The sequence below is a fragment of the Nelusetta ayraudi genome, unplaced genomic scaffold (genome assembly GCF_046127955.1).
Source record: "Nelusetta ayraudi isolate G7.1 ecotype Tasmania unplaced genomic scaffold, CSIRO-AGI_Nayr_v1 ptg000071l, whole genome shotgun sequence".
Classification (NCBI taxonomy): Eukaryota; Metazoa; Chordata; class Actinopteri; order Tetraodontiformes; family Monacanthidae; genus Nelusetta; species Nelusetta ayraudi.
In genome coordinates, this window is record NW_027466121.1 from 1,400,281 (window position 1) to 1,411,732 (window position 11,452).

Here is an 11,452-nt window from a genome sequence, read left to right on the forward strand (position 1 = left end):
TAAACTGTGTACAGCTTAATTTTTTTCACCTTAACGAAAATTTAGTTTGGTGTCGATTTGATGTCGTAGTTTGTTCAGCTGACAATTCATTTCAACACTGCAGCTAAAAAAGAAAGAAATAACGGAAATGACATATAATGTATTCCATTATTAAGAAATTGTATACACAATAATGCCTATAACATGAATAAAAACTCACTGCACACGCTTCTTAGATACACTTTTTTTTTTTATTGCTCTTACAACACATGCATGGTCGGGAACATTGTTTTGGTAAACACTTCCGCATCGCTGATGCTGCATTTAAAACAATCGGCAATTCTACAAATTAAACAGCTGCGACAGTACCAGCCTTTAATTTGCGGCGTACCTGACTCTTTTTAAACTTACATTTTTACAAAAACGTTTCTCTCCCTCTCATAGTAGTATCTTATCAAATAAAATGAATATACCTGTATGGCTGGTTGTGAAGGAAGCTTAATAAATAATGAAAACACGCAATAGCTGGTGTGTTTTGGATTTACCATTTTCAATGTCACGTGAAGGCAACACTGTACAGGGCACTTTTCACGTCTGACTACAAAATTTTGCGTGTTGCGACTCATAACTGTATGACATTTGTTCGGAACGAGAAAGGGACGCCCTTTATACGTCTTATGGTAAGACTTGCTCTGGCACTGATCGTAAAATAAACAGCCCGAATTAGGTAAACATGTTTATATAGTTTTTGTGCGTGGACCGAGCTGTTTACGTTAATGTATAGCTTATGTATTGAGACAAAATGTACTTGGTATTTAGCCAACTAGATTAACCTACTGGAAAGTGAACTGAAGTTTAGCCCGCTAACCTGAAACGAGTAGCTGTGTATCGACGGTTTTGCTGCTAGCCTAGCACGCACCACTCCCTCCACTGGCTTTTTCCAACTCTGTTCAGAAACAAGTCTGTTCAGAAACAGGGAGCTGGAGCGTCACTTCGTGGCAGAAATGTTGTTTTCCTAAACTACTCACAATAAAGTCCTTTGCGGTAACTCAGTCGGTGTCTGCTAGTACAGCGTAGCCCCAGTGTAGTGTTTGTGCACCGCTTTCTCATATCAATGGCTGTTTGATATGAGAAAGGCGTTCAAAAAGGAATGGAAAGTATTAAATACTTATTTGCTCTTACTTACTTAATTATATAATAATCGTGCTCCAATTCTAAATGTGTATCATATAATCCCATGATATCTTCGTACATAGTCTTTTCATATCTATAAATGATGTATGTACATTATATATACTATATATTTGTGTTATCTCAGCTTTAAACCAGTTTCTCCGTTGTATGATATTTTAAAGCAGAAGCAAGATGCCGCTCTCTGAAGGTGAAGTCGTTACAAAGGTTTCGGACCCACAACATTCCCAAAAACTCCTCAGAGTCCTCCGCACCTTCTGGCAGGAACAGAGTTTCCACGATGCGCTTGTTGTGGTCGGCGAAGAGGAGCTTCCAGTTCAGAAAAACATCCTGGCTGCTGCTAGTCCATATATAAGGTCAGTCCAGAGGTGGAACTGGTCTGCTGGAAATAGATCAAACTACTGCTACTACTACTATTTGTTTGCAGAAGCTTAACTTGTAGTTTTTGTCTTTTCTGTCAGGACCAAGTTAAATTACAACCCTCCAAAAGAAGATGGTTCTACATACAGAATTGAGCTGCAGGGGGTCTCCATGTCCATCATGAAACAAATTCTGGACTACATCTTCAGTGGTGAGGTGAGTGAGGAGGCTTTAGATCAGGGGTGTCAAACTCAAATACAAAATTTGGCCCGCGGGCCAGAGTTTGTCACCCATGCTTTAGATTTTTATTTTTCAATGCGTTGTGTTGTGAAGGCAACTTGTTCATTACCACCCACCTACACCTACACATCTGTTCTACGCTTGCAGATCACTTTAAGCGAAGAGACCATCCAGGACATGGTGCAGGCGTCCGACCTGCTCCTCATGACGGACCTCAAGTCCCTGTGTTGCCAGTTCCTGGAGGGCTGCATCACTGCAGAGAATTGCATCGGCATCCGTCTCTTCTCTCTGCACTACTGCCTCTACCACGTCAACTACGCCGCCACAGAGTTCCTGCAGACGCACTTCGGCGACGTGTCGCGGACCGAGGAATTCCGAGAGCTCCCTCCGGATCGGCTCTGCGAGCTCCTCTCCATGGAGAAACTGAACATAGGCAACGAGAAGCACATCCTCGAGGCTGTCATCAAGTGGTTCGGACACGACCCAGAGGATCGCAGGGTACGTGACGCTCCCATCGGACAATGCAGAAACACAAACAAGAGGTGTTTCCAAAGGAAAACTAACTTGGAAATTTGTGACATGGAAATGTTGTAACATGTTACGCGCTCAAGTTTGTTGCATAAACCCCAATTACAGATTCCATGTTTATTTTCAGGTCCACATGAAAGAAGTGATGTCAGCCGTGTGGCTCAATGGCTTGGATGTCAGTTACCTTCGCGAGCAGGTAGGGGGAAGCTTAAAGGGCACCCGAGTTGTAATTGAATGTTTCAGTGGCATGACGCCGCGTTATTATGATCCCATCAGACCATGGGGGAACCGCTGATGAGGGAGGTGATCAGAGACTACTGTCAGCCGGTCATGGAGGGCGGTCCGCTGCACGGGGAAGCTCTGCTCGCCTCTTTTAAACCCCGAGGTTACTCCGAGTGTATCGTCGTTGTCGGAGGAGAGGATCGCAAGTGAGTCTCGCTCTTCACCATGCTCACCGTCAGCCTTTCTGTTTGGTTGAGCCACATGGAATTCTAGTGTGCGGCTGGGGACAAAGAAACCTCATTCTGCATCATTATCGTCGCTAATTTGATGTTATTGGTACTCGTGCACTGACTCATTCACTGCATTTCTCTGTTTTATCTGCATAGCTCTGTGTAAGTGATGTAGTGCATCATTGGGCACCCTAAAAAAAATTAAAAATACAACAGCATTGTCACACTCACCAGACTCGCGCATCACGCACATGCAAATGGAATAAAACTAAATTAAATTTTGCAGAGTGTGAACCAGTGTGAGTAAATAAATAATAACAATAAGTAAATAATAATAAATACATTTCTTATACAAGGAAATGTCGTTGCTCGGCTCCGGAGTACAGAACTCTTTGCTACGCTGTACAATTTAATATAAAAAATATTTAAAAAAAAATTGGAGGTAGAAAGGTGGTAGAATAAAAATAAATAGATAGAATTAAAAATTGTATAGGTCAGAGAAATATTGCACTTAGTGTATGTATAAACAGTATAAACAGGCAGGCTGGTCTGATGGCGAGGGGGAAGTAAACAAACAAACAGATTTTGCCTCGCTTTGCTTCGACTTAATCAACTTCGCTCGGACGGAGCACTGAGCCTAAATCAGTTTGCCTCCAGAAAACACCGTCCTGGCTTTTCCTCTTGGCTTCTCTCCAGGCAGCGTTTAAAACCGAGAAGGAATAATTGAGGTTTGGCGAAAGAAAAATGCCTTCATGTCTACGCTGAACAATCGTAGTTGTTCAATGTAGTGTTTTTTTTCCATGCTGAGTAAATCTTAATTGGAAATTTGTGACCCAGTACCATTAAACATTATGTATTTAATTAATATTATAAATCAGGAAATTGGGGGTTACCTTCTTTTGATCTGTCTGTCTTGAATTTATTCTTTGTGTTTTGCCTCTGCAGAACTAAAAAGCCCTCCGCTGCAACGCGCTGCATGTGTCCACTCTACGACGTCGACAGACGGGGTTGGATTGAACTGCAGCCAATGAGCGTTGCCCGTCTTGGCCACGGGGTTGTTGCAGCTGGTCAGTTTGGATTGAAAAGATCATTTAAAAAAAAAAAAGTCCTGGATTGGCTAAATAAACATCTCTTGTTTGGAAGAGCATTTCTGCCCGTCACTCATATTTGATGACAGCTTGTTTCCTGTCCATCAGAGGGTTTTCTGTTCGTGATGGGCGGAGAGGATGAAAACAAAACAGTCCTGGACAGTGGAGAGAAATATGACCCAGACTCCAACACCTGGTGCCCCATACCCACGATGCTGCAGGTATGCCCACCAGTCTCTCGCGGAGTTTTGTTGAGGACTCGTCACTTAGTTCTGACTTTTGTGTTTCCGCTTGCGTGCTGCACTGTGTTCTCTCCAATTGGTCAATTAACACCGTGGCCACTAGGTGTCAGCAATGCTGCAGTGCAGGTTGAAGGTGTCGCTTTGCTTCGTTTTTTGAAGTTCAAACCTTCGACAAAACCAGATAAACATGGAAATGTTAGCCGGAATCTTTGAATTAATAATTACTTATTGGTGATAAATAGAACCAGGTGACTTCAATTTCTCAAAAACAACAATAATTCTGAGCTTTCTGAGGAGGAGCTTTCATTTTTAGTGCTGAAAGGATTCACCACCATCCGCACCGTAATGTATGTAATATATATATTTTTTTCAAGGCCTCCTATAATGTATTTTGACCTGATAACCACAGAAGTGTTCAAGTCAAAGTGATGCGATGTGTGTAGGCTCGTCAGAACTTTGGCGTGGTGGAGCTGGATGGGCTGATCTATGTCCTCGGTGGAGAGAACGAAGTCTCGGAGCTGATGACAGTCGAGCTCTTTGACCCTCACTTCAATTCGTGGAAGATGCAGACAAGCATGACCATGATTCGCAAGGTAAATAAATTGGCATCTTTTTTTGTGTTCGTGGACGCTTTAAACTACCACCTGCTTCATGAGAGTGCCTCTAGGGATGTGGAACTGGAGTTTGCCCCCAACTGGCAGCTACCAGAGTAGCAGTATAGCAAAAGTTGTTGTTTGTTGTTTATTTCTTTCCTCGTTTGTCTGTTTAACAGGTGACTTCATGTGAATTGTCTGAGGCGATGCAAAAGGGAGAGAAAAGCAGATGAAAAAAAATTAGAAAGAAAAACCACTCAACATTTAAACCATGGGAGGCACCAGGAAATGAAGTGTGGGAGTTAGCCCTCGTTGAAACCCCCCACCACCCCTTTTTTATTTATTTTTTATCCTCCAGGTCGGCTGTTACGCCTCTATGAACAAGAAGATCTACGCGATGGGTGGAGGATCTTATGGGAAGCTGTTTGACTCTGTAGAATGCTTTGATCCTAAAACCCAACAGTGGACAGGCCTGTGCCCTTTAAAGGAAAGAAGGTAAACAAAATAATGAAACAGTAATTAAAACAATGTGAGCTTTTGTGTCTGGAGGGTCCAAATCATTTTGTCACCTGAAGAACTCTGAGATCGCCAGTGACTTACTCGTTATTATTATCTTGTTGTCTCGTTGTGGGAATGAAAAGCATCGCCCGTTTTAGCTTTGCTGGTGTTTGTGTCACACAGGAAACAAAACTGCTCTGTGGTCATTATTGCACTCCCACAGCCCTCAGTTTTGCTTTCACTTCAGACTGACGGCACAGTTATGTTAACATGAAGACTCTTAACGTTGAGAGTCGCGCAGCGCGAGCGTGTCGTGTTGATAGAAAAGGCCTGCATTGGGATTATGCAGTCAGTGGGTCGTGCAAATTTGAACCTTTGTTGAAGTGTTTGACAACATTCTTTTTTTATTCTTGCTGTTATTGTTAAAAACTTGAAACACAATTTGAATGGAGTTTTTCATGATTTGTGCCTCGACCAGGCCATAATTGTTTCTAGGGAAAGATCCACTTTGTTTTGTTCTTTGGGTTGGAAAAGTGATAAAAAGTCATGAACAAGTTCGCGTCCTCTGCCTGTAGAGTTGATTTTAAGTAGTAACTTACCATTACAATGCTGGCCTCTGGCCTATATTTTATAACGCAATGTCTACTCCTCAACTCTGCTGTTATGTAATGAACCTAACTGATACGATCTTGAGATTATGACCTTTATGACCTCTCTTGAGTAAAGCAGCAGTAAAATATGACAAAATAACAAAGACGGTGCTCTTCAGATCTTTGGGACTCGTCATACTTATACTGGTAGTGTTCATGGGTGAAAGTCAACATTAGTTTTATCAATAAACTATATTGGTCTTGAAACGAGAACAGTACACTTTATGTTATATGTTTCTGTTGCATAAATGATAAAAGGCCATTTGAGATCTACAGCAAATCTCAAGGTCTTTTAGAAACTCCCCTTTTTCTTGTGTCTGTTCTTGGCTTTTCCCCTCTCAGGTTTGGTTCAGTGGCTTGCGGCGTGGGCCAGGAGCTCTACGTGTTTGGCGGCGTCCGAAGCCAAGAGAATGGAAACCCAGAGCAAAGACAAATGATGACCTGCAAGTCTGAGTTCTATCATGATGAGATGAGGAGGTGGGAGACGCTGCGTCTTAAAAATGATTCACATGCTGAAAAGAAACCTGCATCGTTGTTGAGTGGGCGTTAAAATATTAATGACTCAGCGGAAATGGTATAAAACTGTCAAGAAACATGGCTCTAAAACAAATTAATCTAATTAACGTTTCGTTTAATTGTTTCACAATTTTTCACACGTTTGGGGTCTGTTTTCATTTCGCTTTGCTTTTTTTTTTTTGGTCAATTTTAACACGTTTTCATGCACACAATAGCTTTCTCAACTTTACAGGCTTGTGACAATGATGTGTGTGATAAGGATTTCCTTTTCTTCTTTCTGTGGAAATTTATTTGAGACACTTGTCCTGAAATAGATGAAAGCAAAATGAGCAAAGGAAAGATAATTTTTTGACTTGTGGGGCCACAATAGGTTCTAAAATCTGAGTGTTTTGGTGACTCACCTCATGGGAGAAAAAAATATGTATCATGGGATATGTAGAAAATGTATTTTCTATTGAAAATGAACAAAAGCGTGACAACAAAATCAGTGTCTTTGAAGCCCCACTGTATTTAGCTCTTTATTGAAATGACAATGAAAAAACTGAAAAAAATTGATGAAATACAGCTTTCTTTTTGACTTACTTACTCTTAATATCATTTCTTTTAAGTTCGGCAGCCCGGGTTAAAAAGCTTAACGGGCCGCATATGGCCCCCGGGCCGTAGTTTGCCCATGCCAGCTCTCAACACCGACTGCTGTTGAATGATTGTAGGTGGATGTTCCTGGACGACCAGCACCTGTGCATCCAGACCAGCTCGTCCTTCGTTTACGCCGCCATGCCCATCGGAGCCAGCATCTACGTGGTGGGAGACCTGGACACGGGTAAGAAAACGACTGCAGCCTTCAGATTTCCGGAGGAGAACGGCGGGCTTTTAACAGCGGAGCCTCTCTGTGCGCAGGAACGAGCTTCGACTACATCCGCGAGTTCCACCGCCGCACCGGCACGTGGCAACGCACCAAGCCCATGTTGTCCACCGACCTCTCCAAAACGGCCTGCGCTGCTCTTCGCATGGCCAACTGTCGACTGTTCCGCCTGCAGCTCAGCCAGGGCATGTTCCGGATCAGAGTCTGAGCCACTCATCCACTGTTTGCGCGCGGCACCTCGTAGCTGCTGTACTTGGTATGGTGAACACTGGCTCGTTTCCTGTTTGACTTGACTGGATGAAAGCTGATCGGTTTACATTTTTAAATATATTGAGGTCGTAGGGAATTTTTGTTTTAAGATTAGCGGTTTTTTTTTTCAATTAATGTCTGCTTGGACATTTCTACATCATTTTTAGTAACGTTGCTGAGGATCTGTTGCTAAGCAAACAAACTGTAGGACAACACTTGATAATCCAACTACTGTTATCGCCCAGTCTTTGATGATGCATATTTCTAAGTTAAATAATAATGTGCAATTTTTATTTTACTTCTTTCAATGTTATCTGTAGTTAAAAAGGTCTCTTCGCATATTGTACACACTGTTGCACCAGCCACATTATATACACAGTAGACTGTACACAGGATCCGTGGTGTAGTCTAGTTTATTCTAGTGGATATAAAAGCGCCCCTCCCCACACCTCCACCTCCCACACCCGGCCTCGTACTCATCTGTCCAGCAGCAGCTGCTTTAAAACAACACAAAATAAGAACCACCATCATGCTCAGTAATGCGCTGAGTCTGCATCCACATATACAGTAAGTGAGATCTCAAAAGATTGCGTATGTACTGTCTAGATGTGAATGTGTTGTAAGCAACACAAGATATATAACAGTCATTTACAGCTGGACTTTAATTCACGGACGAACAGCAATCACGTGACTCATTTCTTAATGAAAAAATGAATAGATAATGAACACGCTTAAATAAAGTAAAGTGCAAACGCAAACACATTTTCTGAAGTGGCACTAAGGCAATGGCTGACTCTCAAAAAGATCAGAACATAAAACATAATTTTAATCACATTTTTAAGCGGTAAAGTGAACATTGTGTCAAAGAAAACTGATTTATAGGTATCTTTGCACATTTTTTAGTGGTTGTACGGTAATTTGGGACCGTTTCTAGTGGTTATACGGCGGTGGACTCCACCACTAGCATAGGATACAATTCATCCAAAATGATGAATCTGGCATGATTAATGGCCGCTTCAGTTTGCATGAAAACAATTTTACAGGTTGGCTGTAAATCACTGGAGCACCTGCGTTAGCCGTCTACCCTAAAGCCAAAGAGAAACTAAACACCGACTGATATCAAATCACATACTGAGTGGGCAGCACTGTTTCATTTTAAACAGCTGGAAAAACCAAACCAAGCAAAAAAAAATACTGTGCATAACGTGAAACGGGGATAATAATACAAAACCAGTTATTCTCTGTTTCGTGTTGGACTACGAGTTTGAATTCACTTCCCAGTGAGGCGAGGTCTTTCATGTCCTCCCTATGTCTGTGTGTGTACCAATGTTTCTACAGATATAGATATCCAGAAACACACACAGGCACACACACATATATATGCCTTTTGAATTGTCTCAGAAGAATACTTTAGATGTTTGTGCACTCCAGATTTGATTTGATTTTTTTAACCTTAAAATATCACCCATCTTTCTACTGCCCAAGTGAGTGTGGAGACCAAAAATAAATTTACCCTTAGAAGTAAAAAAAAATAAATAAATAAAAAATGTTGTGGTGGCCTGCTGATAGAAGCGTTACATTAAGATATATCTAACCTGTTGTTCTATATGGCAATCTCTGAGGATTTGCATTTTGTAGGCAGAGACGTGTGACTGTAACAATATATCCCAAAAGTCACAAAGAAATGTACATCTAAGCTGTAGAATAAAATAAAAGTCAGGGAATTCTATCTGTTTAAACAAAAAAATATATATTTAAATGTGTTTAGGTAGATAGTGAATACATGTCACTTTAAAAGAGGGATGGTGTTTGTGCCTTTCGGGCCCTTTGACCTGGCTTTCCAGTCGGTACAGTTTTGGCATCCCTTGACCCCATTTGTTCTGTGTGAGTTACAGCTGCTGCTGTCCATCCCTTATACAGGAACAGCATGTATGAGAGGGAGGGGACACTCGCAGTGGAGAGAGTGAAGTTCAGCCCTGATAATAACAGGAAAAGCACTCGCCATCCAATGCATTCAAGTCAACAAGTGTTTAAGCCTGATTATCAACGAACGCCAAGAGGCACCGTTACATTCGTTTTAGACACGATGAGTAAATATGGCGCAGCAGCGTTTAATACGTGCATGTCAAGCAAATGATGTACTGGTTTGAAGTATTCTCCTGTTTTGTCCACTTAGATTTGACACTCAGGTTTAAGGTTTACATGAAATTGACTGAGTGGAATTGAAGGAGAATAGCTAATGCAAATGAATTTATATCGTCGCTATTGGACAGCACATGTATATCAAGGTTTGTGTTGCAGTGTCCCAAAGGTTGAACGGCTACAAAACCTTTAACAGACTTTTTATTACGGTTTGATTCCCGGTTTATTTTTGCCCCCTAAAGTATGCACTGTGCACACGTGAATCCAATTAAAGTGATAATATTAGTACACTTGAGTCCAACATTGTAAAATGACAGCTTAAAAATAAACCCAGGAAGCGGTTTGGTTCAATTAAGAGCTAACCTTCACGCCACACTGTAGCAGCAGTTTCGAAATTGATGCCGACTTATCGTGGAGTACATGGTTCTGTTACGACTCTTAAGAAGTAAACTTGCTCGTTTTTTGTTTTGTTTTTTGTTTTTTCAAACATACCATTGCAAAGCAACTCTGAGAAAAATAATTGTTGGTCTGTCTTTTTTTTCTTTTTCTGTGAAATATTAAAAACAGCCAGCTGTGTTGTCAGGTGTGAAGGTGGTGGGTCTGCTTTCGCTCGTGAACATTTCCAGGCATCCAGCTTCTCGTGTCAGTAATCTCACAAAGGAACAGGCTTGATTCTGAGTTATTACCAGAGGTAATATATAAGCAGTCCCAATCCCTAACTGTTTCAGTATAAACGGAAGCAGAACGCACTTTATCTGAAGTACACGTCCCGTCAAGAGTGGTTACAATTCAGCACATTTATAGGCGTAGTGTGACAACAGCCGAAAAAGGGATTTCCTGAAAATCTACAGAGCCGCATATACCAGTCAGCTGCCAATATCCTTCCTTTTTTTTTTTTTTTTTTTGCACAACATTTAACATTCCGAAGTGTCTCGCCATTTACAGTAAATACACCAAGTTAACAAGCTGATGTGTGTCCCAAACAAGTCTTGTCGTGATGTGTTGGGATCTTATGACTGTCTCTGTTGTGTGTGTGTGTGTGTGTGTGTGTGTGTGTGTGTGTTGTTGCAGCGCACCGTGAGGGGGGCACAGATTGCATCAAGTGTGAACGTGTTTAAAGCTAAAGTTCCGTTGTGAAAGACGGGGAATTCTTCAAATTCGAACTCTTGTAAATGATTCATGCTTAGGTTTTGTAAGACGTTGCCCGATAAGTGTCATTCATTTACGTAAAAAGGAAATAAAAACACTTAAGTGGTTAATGATATCACTTTTCCCCATCGCTTTAGTTTGCTTGGCTGTTTGCAACCACGCAGCAGGTTCGGGTGTGGAGGCTTATCTGAAGTTTTGATAACACAAAATATTATTATCATTATCATTATTATTATTATTACAAAAGTTTACGCTTGACCGGGTGTGTGGATATAAATGGAGCCTCCCATTTGTATTAACCTTTTTTTTTTTTTTTTTCTTTTTTTTTTTTGCTGTGAGTTGCTCAAAGTTGGCGGATGCAGACCAGTGGAACCAGTTGCACAAAACAGGCACAAGGCCAAGAAGAATTATATATGGTATATATGAGTCAATGACACATTTTCTGATGATGTCTCGGGAGTTTTTTTTTCCTCCTCAACAATCAAGTTTGTGTTTATCTGTGTGGAATACCGATTTAAAACCAGTGACAGGTTATGACACTGAGTGGAAAATGCAGCCAGACCTCTGCGTTTTAGTAGATCTCAAATTATGATTACCTTAATCATTTACGGAATCTAGACTCAGATATTCTCAAACACACTTTAGTACACACACTGATAACCATTCAATAGGGGAATGACACACACACACACACACACACTGTGACGTTACAA

General features: G+C 41.3%; 1 protein-coding gene across 2 annotated transcripts; it reads left to right on the forward strand.

Annotated features, from left to right (window-relative positions):
* Positions 1–504: 504 nt before the first annotated feature.
* On the forward strand, positions 505–10,867 carry gan (gigaxonin). 2 transcript variants are annotated; one of them, XM_076042642.1, is made up of 13 exons: positions 505–659; positions 1,338–1,526; positions 1,632–1,746; positions 1,918–2,268; positions 2,426–2,494; positions 2,575–2,726; positions 3,696–3,817; positions 3,947–4,059; positions 4,524–4,673; positions 5,032–5,168; positions 6,164–6,298; positions 7,048–7,157; positions 7,235–10,867. In XM_076042642.1, exons 2-13 carry the CDS (start codon positions 1,345–1,347, stop codon positions 7,405–7,407), a joined length of 1,809 nt encoding a protein of 602 aa, XP_075898757.1. In that variant the 5' UTR covers positions 505–659; positions 1,338–1,344; the 3' UTR covers positions 7,408–10,867. The 2 variants fall into 2 exon arrangements, with proteins under 2 accessions (XP_075898757.1, XP_075898756.1); XM_076042641.1 differs by having other exon boundaries at positions 515–659; positions 1,335–1,526.
* Positions 10,868–11,452: the final 585 nt, after the last annotated feature.